Here is a 24,771-nt window from a genome sequence, read left to right as displayed (position 1 = left end):
ACCATCTGAACCGTTCGATCCATACAGGTTTGAAACGACTTCTACTCCAAAGACCAGCTCGAGAAGAGCGACTCTTCTCGGAGCTCATCTTTCGGAAAATGTTCATCGTACACCATTTAGTTGACTATCCCTTCATAAAATGTCTAAGGTCTCAACTATCGGTGTGAACATGTATCTTGGGAGAGGTTTTCCTCGTTCTATTCTCCACCAGTGGAATTGGTATAGTGAGTTGTGATCCACCACGCGACGGCTCTTCAAACTAACAGTTCATGAATTGACTCGCCCCTCATTAGCGAGAAATGGAACGAAATATCCATGGCGCGCAATACTCATGAAGGTTGAAGTTCAAAATACAAGTTTTAAAAAGTCGTGTAAATGGAACAAGATCAGTTTCCAGTAGAAGTCCTTCGTCTTCAATGGTTGGATTAATCTTTTGTTTTTTACCACGACTTTAACTAAGTGTTGGCGGTGATAATTCTTTTAATTGAACATTATTACTTCCAGGAAAACGCCACTGGAGAGCAAAAATGAATTTATATCAGAAGAGTACATCCGTCAGAATTCTGCAACATACAAAATATTAAATGACAATTTCACAAAAGTATTGAGCAGCGATTCTGATGATGACACTAAGAAAAAACGGGAATTGCCGGAGAAAACGACAACAAACCCCCAGAAAGGGATTACGAGGCGTCTATTAAGAATGTATAAGCCATTCTCAGCCTATCCGAGGATGTCATTCTTGACCGTCAACCAGCATCAAGTATATTTGCAACTGGTAAAAAAATTCTCGAATAACTTTCCGCAGAGCATGAGTCAGAAAGATCAAGAGGAATTTCAACTATATCAGGTTTGATATTTTACTCTTCCAAGTAATTGTATAGAGCGTATGGTCTTATTTTCTTTGTAATCGTGATTTATATCTCCAAATAATCCAGATCTTTGCGACCCTTATCAAAATTTGAGGAAATTATTTTCAATGGCTCTAATACAGTCGCAATCGCGTTAGAATGGCCTTGGGAGTGAAACTTACATGGCAAATTATTATTTAGTTGGCTATGCAGTGCGATATCTAATCGATATTCCCAATATCAGTGATTATGTTAATTAATTTATGGAGAAATATTTTTTCTTTAAATAGATAATTTCAAGGGTAGTAGAAGTAGGCAGCGAAATGATCAAGAAATAGTTAATCAGAGAGGCGAAGTAATGCAGTTACTTTTGAGTGTCCTAAAGGAGCAGTTCGAAAGATATGAGATAATGAAAATAAATTGACAGTAATGAGTTTATAGAGAAGTAGGAAAACTAAATTAATCATAAAATTAAAGGGGATAAACAAGAACATGTGGAAAAATGAACGTATTTGGGAATAATAGTCTGGTCATTAAAAGAAGAATTTGAAGGACGAAAAGAAGCATTTACAAGACGGGAAGAATTGATTAGAGGTACGCCATGAAAATATCGAAGGAAAAGATTAGTAAATACCCTAATGTATAACATCGTTCTTCATGATTCTGAAGCTGTAGGCTGGTTAGGTACCACAGGAATAAGATTGTCAAGTCAACATTTTTTTTCAAAATGAAACAGCACGATTCGGAATTATTTAAAATTTGCAGTGGGTAAATCATTATTGAGGAGGGAAACCAAAATTATGGCGTCCCATGCAAACAATCTTTGAGAAAATGGAATATTATTTTAGCAAAGTTTATAATTATCTGCAATTTCCATTCAAGCACTTTGCGATTGATGACATATACTGTAGCATGTTTCAGTTCAAATGCTGTAATGCATTTTCATGGTACCTAGATGGAACACTATCCAATTCACGTAGCCTTTAGGTTAGAGTTTATCTTGTACCACATGTCAAAAGTGGCGTGTTGATTCACAGGTTCGGGCTAAAGAAAGTCTATATTCTGCTGTTGGCCTTCTGTGTCCATGGCCAGGTAAATCGTGATAAGTGTCTCCTATGTGATTACATGGATATGCAATAGGAATCCTTCTCTCTATTGACAAGTGCACTGTTTATTAAGCCAGACTGCATACTTTTGAATGAAACTTAATTCATTTGACCTTAAGCTAATGCAGTTTGGAAATATGATGTAACTTGGGTTAATTAAGGTTGTATTCAGTTGGTGGAGAGGTTGCAAAACTTGGGCACTCTTTATTACCAAATATGGAACTTAGGTATTGGTTATGAATGTACTTTTATTTTTTTTCCTCATTACATGACTGATGCTTTATACATTTTACTCTTGCAATACTTTTATTTGGAAAAATGAAGAATTGAATATTTTATATATATTTTTCAAATTTTTACAGACCCTAAAGGAAAAGGTTAGTTCTGAGCAAATGGAATGTTTGGAGTTCCTAAAAAATTTTGCCATTTCAAATCAGTCACGATATTCATCCATTTGCCCAGATATCAAGAAGTACATTAATGAATTATGGAAGGTAAGCTGTTTTACTTCTTTGTTCATTGATTAATATATTAGTGTTTTTGTTACTCTCTGGGACAGTTTCGGACATTTTTCATAAATTTTGATTATGGAAAGCAATTATCAGGAATGGCTTTACACAATGGTTCATATAATAATATAACCGCCTTCCCATCTAGATATCAAAAGTGTGTCTTATACCTTTTTTTTAAATGAGGAGGAAAGACATCATGAAGATGAGAAAATATTTTTCTTAAACAATAACCCAGGAAAGAAACAACGTTTTACGATTTCCCTATGAAATTTCCTTATGGTGAGACTATGTAATGCAGTATTTCATTAACAGAGGACATAACCCAACATTAGCCATAAATTATGTTCGATAATTCATAAAAATGAAACCCTTTGCCCCTTCTTATGTTTCAGCCAAATTACTGCAATTCAAAAACATTGTGTATCAAATTGCAGATCTTGCACAGGGTCCTTTTAAGGAGGTTCACATACAGCATTTTCCATGCGAAAGCCACAATATGAGCCAGATGGTGTTTTAGTATGATATGACAGCAATTAAAACTTGCAAAACAATATTCTTAACAGAAAGTTTGATTGCTTGGGAATTTCTGGTAATCCACTCAATAAGGTTGATTTCTTTTCTTAAGGATAGATGTTAGCTACACCCATTGCACATCTGATGGGTCCAAACTGGTTAACTCCAGCCCATTGAAAATAATTGTTGGACATTCTCGCAGTCATGTGACTTGATGGCAATAGAGCGGCTCTCTGATCATATTTCAACCCAAGTTGACCTGGAATATGTTTTGTGAGTAGACTATTGCCTTCTAGAGTGTAAAATGCTTCCATGGTTAAAAATCAAGATTAATCTTTTATGATGGAAATACTTATTGAATACCATAAAAGACAAAAGAAATGGAATGGAGTACCAATCAAAATGTAAGGGTTGCCGTTTCTATGGCATTAGAAATAAGGGTAGAAGTTTCACATCAGAGCCAAAAAGGACATCATGCTATGTAAAAAGAACTCCAACCCTGCCCTTTACCAAGCACCTTTGGCCATACTTGTGAATTTAAACTGGGATTGTCCACGCTACATAGCTTGGAGTGGTTAGAAATTCTCCTGGGTTTCAATGTGCGGGGCAAGAAAGTCTGTTTATTGAACAATTGTATTCCTCTTGCTCTTTATTTTAGTTTTCCTGCCCTCAGAAAACCCCATCAACATGCATGACTTTCTCACCCATCCATTCCCCTCATCTACTCCCTTGCCCTCTGATAACTTCCTCCCACTCCCCAACTGTGTTGACACACTCCTTTGCGTGCATATATACATAAGCAAATCAAAGTAGGCCTTAGCCATGAGATGGCATTGCTTATTATTCACACTTGTGCTTATTTGTTTTAGGTGAAGCTGAAGAATCCTTTGAAGTATCCAAGATATTACAGACCTTACCGGACAATTGGACTAGTTTTAAATGATTCAAAAGAATTGCTTGATTTAAAACCAGAGGATGAAATACTGAAAAAGGTGGAAAAAAAATTGCTAATTATAAATAATAGTTTCATTTTTGCACTACTTCTGGATGTGTGAAGGTTGCTCATATACAAGTACTATTTTCCCATTCATGACTTAAATATTTTGATGATATAATTATGGTTTTATACACATTTATCTTCTCATGCAAATTGCTTGCCTCCCCTAGCACTCATTGATCTTGGGTGTAGTATGAAGTGTAGCTCACCTCTCTTTGCTAATATGTGGCATTGTGTAGATGTGCCAATTCATTAACAGGTGCCAATGGATTGTTAAGTGATGTTTACGTATGACTTGCAGTACAAGGAAAGCCATGTGTTTGTATAAATGGAATGATTATAGTCTATATTAAAATGATTTTATGTCTTGGTGTTTCTATCATTCCAGTTTTCTGGTTTGAAGCCAGGGCAGTTTTATGTGCATTGAAACTTATGTAAAAATACATCTCAGGGTTTTATTTTAGTGGAGGGTTAAAGTGTATGATATTCTTCTACGCTTAGGTATTGTATGGTTTCAGTCATGTTTTACGTACTGCTTTCTATGAATTTCATTTTTATCTTTGAAAAAATTACATCATGTCAACAACGTTCAATATATTTTATTTTTTAAATGATGTTAATGTCGTATGCGTAATAATTAGCAAATTTTAACATTAGCAAATATTAGGACCCCTTTGGTCTTGGCCAAGTAAGGAAGTTCATTAAGGCTTGCAATTATTTGCATGCTGATGGATGAATGGAGAATTGAAAAACGTGGATAACAAAACTATGAAGAAAATATGGGCATGATAACAAGTACCATTTTTCATTCCTTGTAATTAATTATCATTTTTTTAGCAATGGATGGTAAATTTTTTTCTGTATTTTTAACCATTTTTGTAAAGGTGGAAATAGAGTTTTACTGGAAGGGGAAGAGTTTTACTGAATCAAGTGAATAGCAGAGCATGTTTTCCTCAGAAAGTAAAACCAATCACATGGCCAGGAACAAACAAATGATAGGCAAAGGACGAACATTGACAAAGGATTGTTGATATGGATTCAAATTCATCATATGCTATCCATTAAAATAATACATTGTTGATACCTATTTGAGCAAATATGTACATTTTTTAAAGGCTATGTATTTGCTCACCCTAAAGGAAAATGTGGAATTCTATGGGCTAATGAATATGGGGAAACGATAATGGAATACAGTATGGATAGTACAACAATATTTAAATCAAAACATAACATAAAATTTGATTTGGTGAAATTTAAAATTTAGGAAACCCATGTATTTCAAACTTTTATTTTTTAGATAAGTGTATGAAAGTTTCAAACATTTAATTGTCTTTATGATTGTAATTTCATTAAAATTTTGAGGTGCTGGGAAGAGAGTGGCACTGATGATCCATAAAACAGGTAATCCGCTCATGGATAATTGAGAGTTAACTATATATCTGAACAGCAAGAGATACCGGGTGATCACTGAGTAGGGGTGAGGTGGGGTGGAAGGTAACGGTGGGTAGTGATAGACGAAAGGGATTTAAGGAATGAGCAAAGGGAAAGGAGAGAGAGGAAGAGGGAGGGACACAAATCATTAAGAATTTCATCTTCGTCAGACAAAGAATGATTAATGGAATGGCTGCCAAGCAGACCATGTTTCTATTCAGTACAAAACCACACCCCATATCAAAGTTTTAATGAACCTTTTCTTAACATCCTAACACAGCCCCTGTCATCGATTCACTCCTCGTGGATGCTTCTTGATCTAACACAATTCTTCTCCTTATGTCTATACCACTTTTACCATTTTTGTTCAAAACACTTGCAAGATAGGTAAACTGCTTCACATATATGTTAAAGGAAGGGTGATTATGAGCCACCTGCCTTACATATCTTCTTAACACTGCCCATCCAGACTCTCCATACCCCACTCACAACCTAGCAGTCTGGGGCATTTACAGGTTCGGATTAGTCTCCTGTCCCTGCAATATACTCCTATTCTCTGCAATACATTCTTTAATTCTACCCAATTGACTTTGTCGAATACCTTTTCATAATATATGAAACTGACAAATCCCAATTGTAGTCTGTTCCTCTCTATTAGTGACCTCATTACTGATTGCTGAACCTTGTTTAATGTTATTCATTTCTTAATCAGGGAAGAGTGAACATCTTGAATCTAGAAAAAAAAGTACTGAAAATTGAGAGAAGTTACTCAAAGTTTGTGAAAATACATCCAATCATTAACCAGGAAATCAGTAATAAGGAAACCATCTTCAATTGTCCAGGTAAAAATATTTGGTAATATTATAATAGTATGCTTATGTAATCATTTTTTTCAATTGTATTATGTCTAATGGGGATTGTAATGATATGGCATTGAATCACAGGGGCTTGAGTTTTTCATTTAGAAATATGTAGGGTTAGTCTGTGATGTAAGATAATTATTTATTTTTTATGTTAACTCATATATTTCTCACATCTTGTTCTGAATGATGATTATTTTATTTGACAGTGATTTTATTTTCATTTGTGCAGTAATTTATGTTCTTTAATGGCTATCGCATGATGAAATTAAATTTAAAATACTTCCCCTTTCCACATAAACCACTTTTATTACTACCTAGGTTTCGTTGTGGAATAACATCATCATGATGATGTTATTCCACAACGAAACCTAGGTAGTAATAAAAGTGGTTTATGTGGAAAGGCGAAGTATTTTAAATTTAATTTTAAATGAAGAATTTCCACCAAGTGATGCCAGAAACTGTTTCAGCTATCGCATGACTTTTTCTTCGGGAACATTTTTGGAAGGGTTAGAACTTTGCACAAAAAAATCAAAAATCATATCCATGAACATGAGTTTAGAAAAATTTGTGGTCACTAGCAACTCAAAGGTGCCAGTAGAACAAGCACTAAATGCAAACTGATACAGCAGGTGCATGAAAATTCTAGGGATTTCCCTCCTTTCATGACTCATTATGCAAAATTTTGCTTGTTAAACGAGTAATTTAGAAATAATTACCTCTGCTTGTGATGAGAATTACTCATTAAGCAAGATGCTCATGAAGTGAGGCTCCTCTGTAAATATTGTATAGAATTTCCTAATCTGTGTGTATAGAAACAATGGCTGTAATGTTTGTCACTGTTTCACCTAGCCTTTTAAAAAATGCAGGTGTGTTCATATATATTGGAATGTAAAAAAATAATTGAATTACTTTCCAAACGCACCCTGTATGCGTGTATACATGGAAATAGCTACATACATAATATATATTATTTTTTTGGGACTAGTAGTGTTACCTTTTCCATGCTTCATGAAGAATCTTATTCATTTTCAATAAAAAATTTATATTAGACATGTTAGATCATAAGATATGGTTGTTTTTTTTCTCTAATCAATCTGGGATCAATTAAAAAAAATGGGACTAGAAAAAATGACTCTAGGATGTGTCAGGGACGTTGGCCTGCTTGAAATTTATGGCGGGGAAGAGAGATTTTGAGTGAAATATCAAGGTTGGGCCTTCTCAGAAACAGCATTAGACCATTGCAGTTATCTGAATTCTCCATTGGTAGATAAAACAATGCTTGTTAAATATTTTTCAAATATTTAAAACCTTTTCTGAAAGTTTTTGTGTTCTTCTAATCATTTTTCTTTCAGTGAGCCAAGATCCAAATGCTGAAGTAATTGCAAAGAACATGAATGTAGACTTTGTGCTATCCTCGAGTAGTTTAAAGAGAATCTGTGATAATTATCCTCCATTTAATAACTCCTGGGAAATACCAGTTATTGTGAAAGAATTGGATGTGGAAGGTATGTATCATTTCCCTTTGCTTTCTTAAGAAAAAATTTGTTTTTTATCCATCAACTAATGAGGCTACTGAAGGATTTTTGATGGTTTCCGGCCCAACACTATGGAGTTGATTCATATTTACATATTACAAGTTAATATTTATTTCATTTCCAATTAGAAATTTTTGCTCAGAATATGCCATAATGGCCCATAAGATACAATTTTGTAAATCTACTATAAAATCAGCCCGTGTGTGATGGGACGAGGGCTTAAAGTATAAATTTGATCTACAAGACACTAGCTGATTCTCCAGGAAAAATGCTTTTACTAAGCATTTATCCCACATCAGGCAAAGAACATCATTGCTTTTATTACCAATTCCGATAATATGACTATTTTGAGCCAGTAGTAAGTAATAGAATTTTAGTATTACCTTGACAGCACTTCCTGGAAAAAACCCAAATAAATTGTAAGTAATGAATAACTAATCGTAGCACTTTTCCCCTTGATAAAATTTATTTTACGACCGGGTTTCATTGTATTGCATCATCATCAGGTCTGACCTGATGATGATGTATTACATTGAAACCCAGTCGTAAAATAAATTTAAATAAAATTAAGTGGAAAAGTGCTACGATCAGTTATTCATTATGTATGACTTCCACCACATCACGCCTGAAGCTACTCAGTTTGTAAATTGTAAATGTATACCATGTGACAAATTAAGTTTCATCTTAAATATGATGCTTCTGTGAAACTTATATGCATTGGACTAATGGGGATGTCACCCCTCTATTAATACATTGTATCTATCCCAATAAACTCAGAGTCTACAGCCTATTCGACTTTAAGTAGTATGAGAGAGTTGTAAAGTTGTATGCATCATAAGCTGTATGTCATGAGTCTTTTTCCTGGTTTGCCCAGTTTTACGCAAGATTTGATGGTACAGCACTGTTCCAATAAGCAGGTCATGATGGAGTGTAATGATTTCACGTTTTAGATATTTTGTAAATGAACGATTCCCATTCCACAAAGGCTGAAAGCCAAAAGCTCCTGGCCTCCAGCCTTTCCTGAGACTCCCCTCCCTCAAACCCAGCCAGGAAAACCACCACCCGTCTATCCGGGAAAAAAGTCTCTACTTTTGGGGCAGACCTTGCACAATAGCAGAAAAACTGCCACTTGATCATGAAGGAAAGATAATAGAATTCCACAAATACGTAATAGAGAAAAAGGCTGTGTTTCGAGGTAAAGAGGGAACATGTGTGAGTTAAGATTGACATTTGATGTGCCATGAAATAGAACAGTGGAAATTAAAGGTACTAAGACAGTAATGGTAAAGACTTCTGGAAACAAGAACACTCACTTGAGTGTTGTTCTTGCGTGTTATGCTGGTGGTTCCCAACTCCCTTCTGTGTTATTCTTGGATTCTGGGACAAAATTCTGGGATTTTGCAATGAATGAATGCTTATATTGCTGCTAATTTTTTAGTGTAACAATTTCATTTTCCTCAGCTTTTGTGTTATCAGTGAAATGTTTTGATCTTTTTCTGTCTAATCCAAGTATTAATGTAAATTCTATGCCATAAGATCACAGTGCATCTTATGGGCTGGGAAATATGGTAATCCTTGGATGTCTTGAACTTGTAAAAATCATAAAATTATTTCAAAAGTCTGCATAATTGTTTTAGAGCTGTAAAGATTTTCCTAGAACTCAGTATTTATTTTTGCTTCATCTACTGAGTTTGATGAGGAACTTAGACAATGAACCTAAAATTTCATTTTTTGCTTTGTGAATGAAGTTTTCTGCATCAGTTGTAATTTAAAAGCAATAAATATATAGTTTCTTTTTTATTTTCTTAGAATTGCAAATTATATTTTGTGGATTTAAGTTAATATGACTGTTTTTGCCACAGAAAATGGCCATTCTGGAAAGAAGAGGGTGATATTCATCGACAAAGTGTTGCCTAGGCGAAGAATGAGAGTTGTAGACAAATTAGCATTATATCACAAAATAGCTATTAAACGCTTTCTTGTACATTATCAGCCATCAAAACTTCCCCAAGAGAGGTGAGTTCCTAATGAATTACAACTTCCTGGTGGAGAACCAGGAATAGTTAGTTTTTAGGAAGTAATATTCAATTTTAACCACTGAAATATGTGCTAGAAATTCATTTATTCTCCTTATTTTAAACAAATTTTGCATTTTTTTGCTATATCTTTGTTTGAAGATGATAAAATAATTTCTATAATGCCTGTTTTGTAATTTGTATGTTCCATTGGTATCTAATTATCCCTTTAGGTTGGAGGAATGTAATTTACATCTACGTAATGAGGAGCATGAAGATTTTCTGCAACTAGATTGGTGTGATGCAAATGATCATGAGAGTTTTGGCGTGGCTGGGCCAAATTGTTCAAAAACCAAAGCTCAACACTCTAATAATTATACAGAAAGTGTGAATCTGAAAGAACAAAATGAAGTCCCGATGGAAGCTTCTGATGAAGTTAGTGCTTCACTTGGAAACGATGGTTTGAGCGAGCAAGGGGATAATGCTGAGGTTAGCCCTGACTGCACGTCTGACAGTGATGATGAAAAATGGGTGATAGATGTTCCTGAGGGAGGCATTGATATTCAGAAACAGCAAAAGTCACAAGATAACATTGCACCTGGGTCTAAAAAGTCTGGAAAAGAGACTCCAACCATCAGAAACATGAATGCTAAAAAGGAACTTTTTGTTGACGAGTCACCGAAACCTCGTACTAGAAGTGTGACAAAGATGTTGGAAAACCTTCAGAAAGTAGAGAAAATTGCTGGTGTGAAACATGGTCATTTTAGAGAAAACAGCTTGATTGAGAAAATTTCTCAGCTTGGCTCATCGAAAGATTCAGAAGCAGGAAAAATCTATAATGCAAATGAAGAAGTGAAAGATGCACAGTGTGACAATGGCAGTGGTGTCAGTGGGGAAGGTAGCAAAGTGAGGAAAAAGCCACTAAGCTTGTTAGATGAAATTCTTGAGCAGCAGAATAGATGGCTGAGCCATGAACGTCCCAAATCTAATCAGTGTCCATCACAACCAAATGACACCAAAGAGAAGAAGTTTACCCTTTCAGGCTACCAGCCAGTTCCTCCACCAAGAGATGGTAACTATGTGTACAGGCTGTTCTCCCTGAAGAGGAAAGATATATCATCCCCTGGATACAAACTATTGATACGATGTAAAATTGATGCCCGAGAAGTAAGTTTCACCTGGATTGATTATTTATTGATAAGGTTACGTCAGTTTCATAATTAAATAATTATCTTAATTTTTTCTATGATAAAATTTTTACCTATTCTCAAATCGCATGAATACTTCTTGTCAAAATGAATGTCATAAGGTGACTGACTTATGACACTATAACTTTCTAGACTTCTGCAAAAACCTATTATTTTTTAATATATATATACACACTTCATTTTTAATTTTAAATAAAAATGGATCAGTTTGACTGTGTAAATGAATTGTATTTACTTACAGAAATTCAATCATTTTTAGCAGTGTTTTTTCTCTTCCTATATTTTCTCATCCCTGAAAATTTTACACCTGCAAACTCTTGCTCTATATTAAAATTGTTCACTATTTAATAAGGGAAAAATACAAAAATATTAAATATGAGCTATATGTATATATTTTTTCCCCATAAATTTATGTCAAATACGGAAATGTACTCCATGCCAAAGAAATAATATACAATGTTTTTTGGAAGAAAATTATATACACATTGTTTAGGATTGTTGGACTTGGGGCTGGGATCTGGGACCCCTCCTGATGCCATCATACGTTTTCAGAAATACATAATACAATACACAAATTCATCTTTTCTTGTATTGCAGAATGAACCAATCTGGAAATTCAAGTTCAATTTGTAGAAAAAGCAAGAGAATAAAAATAATAAGATTATTATTTATGATACATTGGTAATTCTTTTTCCCTAGGAAGCTGTCTAAAGACATTTGTTTTGGCCAATGCTTCAATTTTTTGTGAAAATGTGACTCAATATTATTGTTAAATGAATTTCTAGTGTGCACAGTCACTGCCTTATCAGGGTGATGCTTCATACAATGCAACATTTCCCCATGCTTTGCCACAACCTCCACATCACATTTAGCTTGCTCTTCTGGTCTTTACACTTATTAAAGGTTTGTGGAGTTTCTGAGTGGTAAACAAACGGGTTTAATTTTCAAATCACCGCTGGTATTGGTACAAAATAGCAGCATGAAACAGCCTTTCATTGGCTTTTGGCTAGGCAATGCATTCTCCTTTGCTCTCATGTGTATATAGGCTTGCTTCAGCATCTTCCAGAAGAGACTCTGTCACAATTGAAAACCTGTTGTGGCAGATAACCCTCAGAAACCAAAGGTTTCTCGAAGTCACCAATGAAGTTCTTGTTGCCTTTGAGTTAGAGCTTACTGCATTAACATGCCTCACAGCACCGTGGATGCCGGTGTTTCTCTTAAACTTCTCCAAGCACGTAAGGCTTCCCTTAAATACTTCTTTTTTGGCCATTGATCATCCTGGTGTTTTCTTAACTAGGCCAGCGAAGATCTCATTTGCTTTCTCACAAATGATGTTCTCGTAAATAGTTTCAAATTGTAATTGCTTTTCATTTATAGATTCTCATATATTGAAGCAGCCTTTTAGCATTTTTGAGAATGTGTAACTGCTGCTTAGATATTCTTGTTGTTCTCTTTTAAACAGCTGTTTCCTTAATTTTGTCCTTGTTCTTAAGGATAGTGCAAATCTTTGATGTCAACTGATGGTATGTGCGTGCTAGTCCGCTATTACAAACCATCTGGGACTATGATCCTTGAGAGAAACACACGTAAACACTGGCTAAAGGTATAACTTGCTTATGAGTATTTCCTAAGTCATTTAATTTTTTTAATTGCAATAAGCCGCTTCATGGCCCAACGGGTCTCATCCTCCATGTTATTTGGTATCATTTTATCAGCTTCACAGTCTTGCTACCACCCTCTTCTCTTTGCTCAAGTGTGATTTCCCGCTGTTGGTAATGGATGCTCCTTGCCTCTGTTTCCTTTTTGTACCGCTCTATGCTCAGAGTGTGCCGGTAGGCAGTTAGTGCTGTTAGTGACATTCTTATTTGTACTTGTTTGTAATAAGTCGTTCCCTGTCGGCTTTCCTTTCTTGTTAGGCTAAGATTTCTTGTTTTATTTATAGCTTTTAGTTTCTTCTTCTCGCAAACCACACTTCCACTTCAGCCATATTTCTTTCTTTCAATGCTATGCGTTTCTTATGTGCAATGACTTGTAAAGGTGAAATTTCACTCACCAGGATGGTTTATATTTACCCGTTCAGGCAATCAATGAAAATTTTGGATCAGCCATGCTCACACCACCTTGCTTTTCAAGAATTTTACTTTTCATTTCTAATGTTATTTTTATTATTTTATGGCTATCATCTTGCACCTTTTTAAAACTATGCACAAAATATTATTAAACTTTGTGCAAAAATATCATCAATAATATGTCTGAGCCCAAGTTTGGGCAAATGTATGATCACTTGCAACAATAAGATGCTAGTTGAAAGAGTGCTAAACACAAAGTAAAGTTGCAGGTGCTCAATCATTCCAGGAATCTCCCTTTCCTTGTCCACTCTTTATGCGAAAAGTCATGCATTAACGCCAAAAGTTATGCATTAAGTGACTCATTTTTGGCAAAATATTTTTGCTCATAATGCGATTTGCTTGCTATTCAAAGTGCTTGTTAAGCAAGGTTCCACTGTATATCATATTTAGCTAATAATATGACAGCATTAAATAGTGCAAAAGGAAGATGATACTCTCATTCTGAGTTCTTTCTTGAACACTTATTCATTATTCTTATAGCATTTGATTTTTTCGATGATCGTATCAAATGTATTTGTTTTGGGTTTATGCCATGTTTGCTCTAACTTTTATCATTCTTTCGAAAAGGCTCCTCCAAAACATAAAACTGCAACCATTGTGTCAAAGCTTGAATTCCAGCCTGAGTTTGGTGCAGAAATTGTCACAGTCAGTGAGATGATCCATGACTGGTTATCCGTACGAATAAGGCCAAATTCAAACCTCATCAGAGGTAAGAAAAAAAACAGTACTCGTGATTAAAATTCATTGTGAGTTTCTTGAATATGCTACTCTTTATTCCAGTTCTGTGAGAAGAGGATTGGGAAGGGAGTGGTGAATGGCCTGTGACTTGCTGAATAGCGCATAATGTTAGACAGCCAACATTTTACTGTAATACTTGCAGTGAGGGAACCCATGTGGCACTAGTTATCAGCCTTGATGTTTGAGGGCACTTTGCTCTGTGCATTGTTTGTATATTGCTACTCATTATCATGGAAGGGAAGTTTCAGAAACACACAACCCACTAATACTGGTAAACTACCATAAAAATGGTTGTTGCTTTGTTTAGAGGATATGCTCTTCTTGAGGACATTTTCATTCAAAGCGTGCTTCACAACTTTTCAATTTGAGTGGTGGTTTTGAAGCTCTTCAAACTTTATATTTGATTAAACTTTATAATGGGTAGTGATTCCATGATATATGATGGCAGCAGGCAAGACTGCTAGGAAAGTATTGAAGTGTAATGGAACATTAGTGCACCATTTCATTTTATAAATCCCAATCAGAGGTGCTCATTTTTGGAACCTCACCATTATCCGATCCAAATATTTTTGTGACTTGCTGTTTGAGAGATCTTTGCATGTATCTACTGCCCAAAGGGGCGAAAGGTGGTGAATCACTCAGGGAGAAAGCTCCCAATTAGTGTTGCCATATCTTATAGGAATTCTAGGGCTAGAGGCATATGTCTTTCACAAAACGATCAATTTGCTTGGCAGCACCGTTCTTTTTGAAGAAGAGCTATCCATAAGCCTCATTTTGAATTTAAAGTATATGAGATTTGGTGACTATCTTCCCTGTTGAAATTCTTTACTCCCCAGAAGAAAGACTCTGAACATCATGTGTGCCTAAAAAAGATCTTTGAAGCTACCTCCTGTTCAGAGAGCCAATGAAAAAACAAGGCTCTTTCCAGGCACATGCAATGTTGGTGGTGGTGGCAAGTATCACCAGAGTCCCCACTGTGCCCCTGGGGTTGTTACATGGTGGTTTGAGATGGCGGCAATGACTTATCAATTGATTACCTTGAATGGATAGAAAAAGGTCCTTTGTCAATAAACTCAACACGCACAAAGGTATACATTGAATTGCACCTGCAGAAAAGCATTCATTGGTGAAATACATTCATGGCCTTTAAATGTCAATTAGCAGAATACCTAAGGTTGGCCAAAAATAAACAGTTCCACAACACTGCAACATTTCCAAAAATATAAAAATTATTCGCCTTGACCAGGACGCAAACCTAGATTCAACAATATCTGACTGAGTGCTTTACGCAGTTAGATATCTGAGGCATTCTAATACACTCTGAAATTTTAAGGGCTTTAAAGAAACCAGATTTTATGACAAAATACCATACGTAGAATATTGCGCATGACTATGAATACCTGTGACATTATTTGTATGGAATTTTGTCATAAAATCTGGTTCCTTTCAATCCCTTATAATTTCAGTATGTATTAGAATGTCTCAGTCGCCTAACTGGCTAAAGTACTTGGTCAGATATCGTTGAATCTAGGTTTGAGTCCTGGTCAAGGCGAATGATTTTTATATTTTTGGAATTGTTGCATTTTAATGCACATTACTGGATGACTGTTAACATTACTGTCATGGCATCTACCGCAGTTTCTGTGAACAGTTCCCCTGTGGCAGAGCATGCCTGTTCTCCACCTGGACCGCCATGTAAAGTTCACAGAAGGCAAAATCTTTGTCAAAGAAAATAGACAATTTACTAGGTTGGAGGTGATAGAAATTGACAAAAAACTGAAAATTTGATATAGGAGATGGGCACCAACTCTCTTAACACTTATTAATGACATTTAAAAGAAACACCTACAACATCCAGTCTGGGCTTGCCAGATGTAACAGCCATTTGGAGTACTCCTAAACTAGTCCATGATCTGAACAAAGGCCATTGATGGAAATGGAGCAATTGGGAAACCATGGAGTACCTCAATGCAACAATTTCAGAGTGTAAAAATCATTTGCCTTCTGGACTTGGGGTGGGTTTCTTTGGACCGCAGTTTTTTTGGAATGGAGTATCTCCTTAGTGTGCATGAGTGTTGAATGAGCAGAAATGGTAAACAAATTCAGTTAACATTTTGAAAACAAAAGATTATCCAAATATATACATGCTAAAGACCATCACAATGCTATGTTGCCGGAAGTTTCTGATTTTCCATGTATTTCTGTGGGTGATGTCTCCTGCATTGGGTATAGAACATAATTTAAACAGCCGGGGGCCAGAGTAGCAGTTGGAGAACACAGAAGCTGAGAACTCTCCCACAACCAATGCTGTCAATGTGTATTGATTTAAAAAGATTTATCAAACTGTTTTTGTCACTCCTATAAAAAAATGTAAAATTATTCTGATATTTCTGAAAATTACAGGGGTGCTTCTCAGGCTAACAACTCTTGAACAGTGTTTATGCTTAATTTTGCATCATTCTGAATTTTTAAAATATTGTTAGTTTAGTAGCTGGCTCATCTCTTTTTCCAGCTCGCATAAATGCTTTCACATCTGATGTTACGATGGTGGAGCAAAAGGAATGCAAGGATTTTTACTGGGATGAAAAGTACCACAACACACAAGCATCCAGTTGCGTTCGCACATTGGAGTCTGTGCTGCATGCCTTCCGTGATTTGCCGCCTGCGCAATATGTTTTCACACATGAGCCTAAAATGGGTGCATTTGGGAATATTTATGTGGCCACCAATGATGAGAGGTTAGTGGGTATCTAGATGATCCATATGCACGATCTTTGTCAGGAGAGTATTCAATTCATATATACCTGTGAAAACATGCAAGCTGTCAGAAATGACTTGGCTTCACGTACAAATTTTTGTTCACTTCCTGCGAAACGTACCCTTTACCATCACTGAACATGTCATTGTCTGTTGTGCCCTCCTTCATGCAGTGAGCAACTGATTTAATTTCTCTCACCTTGTGCATTCACAGTGTGTTATTTCTTTGCCTTGCCATGTAGCTGCAAACTTCTTCAGAGATTTCCCATGGAGTAACTCTCATAATCATCCAGAAAAATTTTGTGTTCATTTCTAATCATCTATTTGAGCAGTCAACTCCTGGGAGATTGCATTGTTGTCAGTGTTCACATCTGATGGATCATTGTCTCATACTTCCAGGGTACGCAAGATTTCCTTAGCTGCCGCGTTGATTTCTTAAAGACCATTTGTAAATAATTTGATATAATAAGATGTTGACTTTATAAAATGAATAGTGTGGCCATGAAGGATATGAATGATCAAGTAGTAATTGAATGTAAGGTTAGATTTGCGTGAATAAATACACTCACTGACATAGGCTTGCGTGACTTAACAATTGAGAAACTTTTGAACACTCAAAAGGAGGAAATTTTGGTTTGAACATCAGTTGAGTACTCATATTGGAATTAAGTCACCATTAATTCACTCATTCAGGATCCATTTTCACAATAAGTTCACTTTCACGACCTCTCTTTATGGCAACAAAAGTTACATAAATGGCTCTTGCTTAGGTACATTAGAATAGGTTTAAGTGTATGATTGAGACTTTCTTACCTGCCATCCATACCTACCAACAATCTTCAATTAGAATACCTATGTTGTTCAAGAAATTGAGGATCTCATTGGTCAGTTATGTATGACTGAAAATGGGGATAAATTGCTAGAAACTATAAGTGGGTATGTATGCAACTTGTCGCATATTGTTGAGTTAATGTCCATTGACATACATAGTAATAATCAAAAGTAAAGTCATGGCTAATTGAATAATATTTTGCATCTATTACTTCAACAATTTTTTATAACCATCTCTCCGATCAGCGAGATAGATTACGCACATATCACTGCTGATAGATTAGAAGGAATTCCTTTACCTTTATTTCTTTGTTTTTTAATGTGTTCTTTCTATAGTGGATCATATTCACTTAGCAATTCTAAGGAATTCTGAAAGTTTTGTTTAATTGCGCTCCAATTTTGAAGCCTGATGGGGGAGAGAATGATTGTCAAGAGACATCCAAAGAAGGCAGGAAAAGTGGATGCCTATAATCTCAATTTGCCTTGGTATGTTGAAGGCCTTGAGAGAAGGAAAGCCTTAGTTAGGGGCAGGAATTGGATAGGCATATTGGAAGTATTTTGCATTGAGAAATGGTTTATTTTCATGCAGGGGGCAAGGTTATGTCATGTCAAGCAAGACCTAGAAAAGAATTGGTGTTGAGGCTGTGTCCCCCGAAAACCCACCTTAATTGCTAGAATTCCAAAAAAATCATAATTGGCATGGTTAAATGCTTCAGTTGGATAAAAGTAGTACCAATATTTCTTGCCTATTTTCAAGGGAATCTGATATGGCGTGACAAATGTCATGTGGAAAATCATATTGGTTAGTGGAAAATAAATAATCTTTCCAAGTATGTTAAAAACTGTCATTACATGATTATTTCAAATATGTTAGAAATGGTATTCTGTACTGTAATAAGCCAGTAGTTGATTCAATCTTTTGGATAATAACTTCTTAATAAAATAATAAATGTCTTACCTTCTCTGGGCAACTTCTACTTTTCTGTCAAATAAATGTCTCCATATCTTCAAACTGAACTTTAATTCTTATTTAATTGGCCCAATTAGAGTCTACACTAAGTTTATTGTTTAGTTTTCTGCATATTGTTTTTCTCATATCCATGCTAATTTTTTAAAAATCTTAATCATCTCTCCTGTGATCCATGGTATTTCAATTTTCCTAGTGTATCATTCATATTGCTTCCTTTGTTCTGCTTTTAGGATCCACCCACCTTCCTCTGGTAAATTTCACTATGTCATCCTCATTCATGCACAGAACATAAATATACTCATATTATTTGGATGTACCAAGGTAGAAGATACAATTTTAGTGAAGTGAAAATAAAAGTGCAGATGTACAAATCACATGCACCATCTGCACATATGCCATTGCATCCTCCTTAGTCCTCAAAATGTGTCCTTCTCAATCTGCATTACTTACTGATTTATATACGTCACCTTCTTTACATTTTCTCACTTTTTCTATTTTTTATACTAATTTAAAAGCATATTGTTAATCTCTGTATCTGTTTTGAGTTGAATATGTCAGTTTTCCTTAGCTATTGGGTCACTTCTTTAGATTTCAAAATTGTTTTGTCCTCTGATTCTATGAATGCATATGGTTTAGTTTAAAACAAGAAATGGTGTGTGAAAAGTTGGTATATTTATGTTTATATCCTTAACAGTCCGTTGCGGTAGTCCATGGGGTAGAGCGTTGGACTGCTAAACGGAGGGTCCCGGGTTCGATTCCCGGGCAAGGCCCTCTGGGCACCTGCAGCTCCACCCAAGTTAAAGTGATTTTTCGGGTACCAGATTGTCTTGGGAAACCATAACTGGCACAGGGAAAGGAACCGGCCCCCCTACCCTGATGTGTGAATTTCACGCGCCGTATAGGGCTTAGTACTGGGTGAACTCTACCATCACCTTGCAAACCAACCTTCGGGTTGATTACTGTGTTTATGGTGTTTTTATATGTTTAACACTCTTCTTTGCAGTGATGGGATGTATGACCTCCATGAACAGTACAATGTGGATACAAGTGTTGATGAGCCAGCCGTTTTTTCAAGCCTTTGGCTACCACTTGATTTTTCAATCATCACCCCTCTTAATGAAGCATTGGGAAGGGTGCCTGGGACTTTTATGCCTAAAAGTGAGTCAGCGACTTCAGCATATGGGTCAAAGTTTACTTACATATTCCTGAACACTTAATACTTATATAGTATTATGATTGTATTTCTCATCTATGCATAAAATCTTAATAGAGAAATAAGGTTAACAAAATATTTAAGAATTCTTATCGGTCACGTAATATGCCATAATTTGCATTTTCCATTATTAGTAAATCCTTATCATTGCAATCAACCTGCCAGTAGTCCTTGGTTTGAACTAGCTTTTAAAGGGGGCTAACAATTTCTCATTGGGGCAAGACAGAAGAGGAGAAGATAAGGGACGAGGATGCTGGATGTAAGGGGGAGGTGGGAAGTGTGGGATTGATAAGGAAGATTTTGGGAGTGGAGGGGGAATGAAAATGTATGGAGATTGGGGTGATTAATATCTGATCCCAGGCTCATTCATGGATTCGAGGAGCCAGATGCATGCCTTTTGTATTGTTTTTAGTTTGAGTGGAGGGTCGAAAGTTCGGAGGGATATTAGAATAGAGACACAAGGGTAGAATTGTTTCAAGTGGTACGGTGGTTATTTATCCTAATATTTTGAGGCATGGTACACTGTCCAAAATAAAAGGCAGGGCATAGTTGGCAATTCAGAAGGTAAACTACATTACTGGAGATGCAGGAGGAGTAGGGAATTAGTGAGAGAGGGATGGAATAGGAGGGGTTGCTATAGTATTAAATAAAGAGGTAGGAAGAAGCGTGTTCAACATAGAACAGGTAACGGATAGAATATTACTAGTAGAGATAAAAGCAGAACCGACGAACTAGGTTATTATTCAGGTATACATGCCACCGAGCAACCATACAGAGGAAGAGGTCAATAGGATATATGATCAATTAGAGGACAAAATCGCGTGTGTTCCTGCAAGGAAACATTTGATAGTGATGGTAGGCAAAGGAAGAGATGGTGATGAGGTGGGGGATTACGGTGTTTAGGCAGAAGGAATGACCGCAGGGAGAAAGCAGTTGAGTTCTGCCGGAGACAGGGGCTAGTCATCACCAATACTTGGTTTAGACACCACAAAAGATGCAGGTATGCATGGAAAATGCCAGGTGACTCAGAGAGGTATCAGCTAGATTATATCCTGGTTAGATACAGGGTTAGGAACAGTGTGATAAATTTGCACAGCTTCCCTGGAGTGGATGCGGACTCTGACCGCAATTTAGTTGTTATGAAATGTAGCGTCCGTTTCAAATAGATAAGGCAGGGGCAGCGGGTTGGAAAATGGAATGTAGAAGCATTAAATGGATTCAAAAGGAAGGAGTACCCACAGGCTGTAGAGTAAATTATGGGGGATGGTAAAGGGCTATGTACTACCAAAGAAAAATGGGAAAGTATCAAGAAAGGGTTATCTAAAGCCGCAAAAGACACTATTGGAACCGTTAATGCAAAAAGGACTAGGAAACCATTGATCACGGATGTGATGATTACAAAGATGGATGAGCGGCGAAAATGGAAGAATGTAAATACAGAGATAGGCAAAATGAAGTACAAAGAGTTAAACAATAAATTGAGGCGGGCAACAAATAGGGCAAGGGAAGCATGGTGGAAGACACAGTGTGAGGATATGGAAAGTTTGCAGAGGAAGGGTGAAATTGGTGCGCTGTATAGCAAAGTTAAATCTTTATCGGGAAGTAAGAAAGGGAGATCTATGCTAACAGTTAGAGATAAGGCGGGTAAGATAATAGTTGACATAGGGAAGACCCAAGAGAGATGGAAGGAATATATAGAAGAACTATATAGTAAAGAACTTAGACCAACAAAGTTAGACATAGAAAAGGAACATGATGTAGAAAAAGATAGCTTAGGTCCAGGCATACTTGACCATGAGATAGAAAGGGCATTAAGGGAGTTGAAGCTAAATAAGGCCATGGGGGTGGATAACATTCCTGCGGAACTACTGAAATGTTTAGGTAAATGTGGGAAGAAGAGGCTATATGGGTTGATTCATATCTATGAGGAAGGAATCTGGCCAGAAGACTTTGTGAGATCAGTTTTAGTTCCTATTCCAAAAAAGGTAAAGGCTACATTATGTGAGGACTACAGAGCAATAAGTTTGATATCCCACGCAGCTAAATTTGTTCTCAGGATCATGAAACAAAAGGACAGAGGGTGGGGCAAATGATTACTTAGGGGATGATCAGTTTGGGTTTAGGAAGGGGAGAGGTACGCGTGATGCCATTGCAGTAATGAGATTATTAATCGAGAGGAATATAGAATACAACCAGGAGGTATTTGCCTGTTTTGTAGATTTCGAAAAAGCATTTGATAGAGTGAATTAGGGAAAACTAATGAGTATATTGAAGAAAATAGGAATAGATTGGAGGGATAGGAGGCTAATCCGCAACCTGTTCATGTCTCAGACTGCTCAGGTGAGAGTGGGGAACGGGGAGTCCGGATGGGCAGTATTAGGAAGAGGTGTAAGGCAGGGTTGCCCATTATCACCGTTGCTGTTCAACCTATGTGTAGAGGAAATGATTAAAGAGGCATGGGAAGAACTGGAAGTAGGAATGAAAGTGGGCGGGGAATTCCTAAAATCAGTTAGATTCGCTGATGACCAAGCTTTAGTTTTTCAGTCAGCCAAGGGGTTGCAAGCATTGCTGAGTGAATTGGAAATTCAGTGCGACAGGTATGGGATGAGAATCAATATTAATAAAACAAAGGTTATGCGATTTTCTAGAAAGAAAAAGGCTAAGCTTAACATTAAAATAGGACGGCAAAAACTAGAGCAGGTAGAACAGTTTACATATCTCGGAAGTGTTTTGGACCAACACGACCAAAGTAGTAGGGACGTAAGGAGAAGAATTGCGCTAGGTAAAGAGGCTTTCACAAGGAGGAGGTAGTTGATGACAGGGACGTTGAGTAAGGATAGATATTAATAAAAGACTCGTAAAAACTTTGATATGGAGCACGTGTATGGCACGGAAACGTGGCCATTGAAGCAGGAGGATAGATGTAGACTGGAGGCTTTTGAAATGTGGGTATGGAGAAGAATGGAGAAAGTGAAATGGACCGAGAAGAAAACAAATGAGGAAGTACTTGGTATGATGGGCGAAGAGAGGGGTTAGTTGGGATAAATCCTTTGGAGGCAGGAGAAGTGGATGAAGGGGGTATTGACCGGCAGTGGGATGTTGAATTCTGTTATTGATGGGAGAATGTTAGGCAAACGAGGAAAGTGAAGGAACAGGATAGGGATGTTGGACGGGATGAAGGGAGGAAGAAAGTACTCAGACCTGATATAGAGTAGGATGCTGGATTTTTTGTTTTGCTAGGAGTTACAAAATGTTTTATTTAGTAGCCGTGTCCATCCAAAAACCTACCTTAACCGGTAGATTACCTTATAATAATAATAATAATAATATATACATAAAATAAGAACACATGAAAAGATCACTCACACATTATTTCTTGATCATTTCAACGGAATTCAGCTCCGTCTTCATCGGAAGAGATAGAAGTAATGACTGCTGGAATAGGAGAGGTGAGGGGTGCGAGAGAAAGGAATGGGGGCCAGAGTAAGGGGAGAATGGGAGGTGGAGGAAGGGTGAGAGGAATGGTTGGGGGAGAGGAGCGGCTAGAGGGGAGCGGAGATAGGGAAGGAGTGAGAGAGAGGAGGTGGAATTGACACAAAATCGGAAAAGAAAACAATCTGCTCACCACAACTGTTGCAACATCGGAGACCCAGGTTTCAACTTACGAAGTCATGATCAAGACCCTGCAAGTCGAAACAAAGGCCAAGCACACCAACCCATATGGAAGAACAAAGTATTCACCTCTCCGATGTGCATTGCTTCCACAAAGTGACAATTCGGACCATTCTCATCAGTGAATGACATTGAGGCCCAGATGCTGATAGGCCATACAGAGCCAAATGAATGCTATTTCAAGAGTTTTTAATTCTATAGGGTTATCGGATGTGAGAAGGGACGCTAGGATGGAAACATTGTAGCACTGGTTGAAGGGGGTTTTATGATGGGAAGCATGTTTAGGGATGGGGAGACCCGCGGACAGGGAGGAGGGATTGCACGAGGCATGGTGGTTGTTAATCTTAAGGTTCAGGGGTGTGGAACAATGGCCTATGTAAAAGGCCGGGCAGAGTTTAATATTGTTTATCTTCTGACCGGCCTTTTACATAGGCCTATGTGTCAGATTTGGCAAGGCACTTTGTTCTAGTAAAAATTAATAATGTTCCCAGGACAAAAATGTAATTCTTATTCATAATATTTTTCAGATAAGAAGACAAAAAAAAAGGCAAACAAAAAGGCAATAGAAAGCCAGGCTCCACTTCTGTCATCAATTAAATAGCCTGGGTGGTCATTGTTCTGGCACCTCATCACCTCTTGGTCAATTCCTTGCCTGGGTCTGCAGATACACGAGTGCTCCTGTGTAACAAGCCCAAAGCTTATTATTTCCAAAAATTAGGAGGTCCATAATTTTGTACATGCATTTATGAATGTATTTGAGTGTATATAAGTATTTATGTAATTTTCATCGAGATTTATAAAAGAGTAAATATAAATTTTTAGTATTGCTTGTCATTATTTATAGAGATTGATTTGGCTGTCTGTTCCCAATTTTTATTCCTATTTTTTCTATAAATGAATTTTTTTTCGTTACAATTTATAGTACCCCTTCCAGTAAAACCCTTCTGCATTAAATTTGCATGTCATATTCAATACCTTCCCCCTACCCTGATGTGTGGATTTCACACGCCGTTGGGCTTAGTACTGGGTGAACTCCACCATCACCCATACCAAACCGACCTTCGGGTTGATTACTGTGTTTATGGTTTTATATACCTAACTACTTAACTATTCACATAGTAATCGAAATATCTATTAATATATACATAAAAATATTCATAGTATGCACCCTAAACGTCATAATAATGTTGCAAAAATCATAAACCCTCTTGATATAACTTAATTCGATCTTACAAGACATTGGTTAAATCTCAGTAGCTCTCGCTGTCTTTATCTTACCATATAGCACCTACCATTCATGTTGTGGCCTTGCTAGATATTAAATAAGAACAGCTTGGTTAGCTTTCTTGAATAAAGTAAAATTTAGTAAAAGGAGTGTCATAACCACAAAGGGATTAACCTGTAGGGGGAAACTTCAAAGTAGAAAATCC

At 36.7% G+C, this 24,771-nt stretch overlaps 1 protein-coding gene across 2 annotated transcripts; it reads left to right on the top strand.

Annotated features, from left to right (window-relative positions):
* Positions 1 to 106: 106 nt before the first annotated feature.
* Positions 107 to 24,163, top strand: Ice2 (Interacts with the C terminus of ELL 2). Of its 2 annotated transcripts, XM_071590552.1 has the most exons (12): positions 107 to 419; positions 505 to 850; positions 2,320 to 2,451; positions 3,852 to 3,974; positions 6,123 to 6,252; positions 7,626 to 7,778; positions 9,671 to 9,824; positions 10,057 to 10,990; positions 13,728 to 13,869; positions 16,411 to 16,636; positions 19,460 to 19,614; positions 23,869 to 24,163. In XM_071590552.1, exons 1-12 carry the CDS (start codon positions 376 to 378, stop codon positions 23,940 to 23,942), a joined length of 2,613 nt encoding a protein of 870 aa, XP_071446653.1. In that variant the 5' UTR covers positions 107 to 375; the 3' UTR covers positions 23,943 to 24,163. The 2 variants fall into 2 exon arrangements, with proteins under 2 accessions (XP_071446653.1, XP_071446654.1); XM_071590553.1 differs by lacking the exons at positions 107 to 419; positions 505 to 850 and adding an exon at positions 1,298 to 1,445.
* Positions 24,164 to 24,771: the final 608 nt, after the last annotated feature.

The sequence above is a fragment of the Hetaerina americana genome, unplaced genomic scaffold (assembly GCF_022747635.1).
Source record: "Hetaerina americana unplaced genomic scaffold, ioHetAmer1.1.p SCAF_4, whole genome shotgun sequence".
Lineage (NCBI taxonomy): Eukaryota > Metazoa > Arthropoda > Insecta > Odonata > Calopterygidae > Hetaerina > Hetaerina americana.
This window is presented reverse-complemented; position numbering and strand designations above follow the sequence as displayed.

Excerpts from the sequence above, each read along its gene's own strand:
- Ice2 (XM_071590552.1), top strand. The coding sequence starts at position 376 with ATGGAACAAGATCAGTTTCCAGTAGAAGTCCTTCGTCTTCAATG. Across the intron at positions 9,825-10,056 it reads TCAAAACTTCCCCAAGAGAG|GTTGGAGGAATGTAATTTAC; the intron begins GTGAGTTCCTAA and ends TTATCCCTTTAG. Across the intron at positions 10,991-13,727 it reads GTAAAATTGATGCCCGAGAA|GCTCCTCCAAAACATAAAAC; the intron begins GTAAGTTTCACC and ends TCTTTCGAAAAG.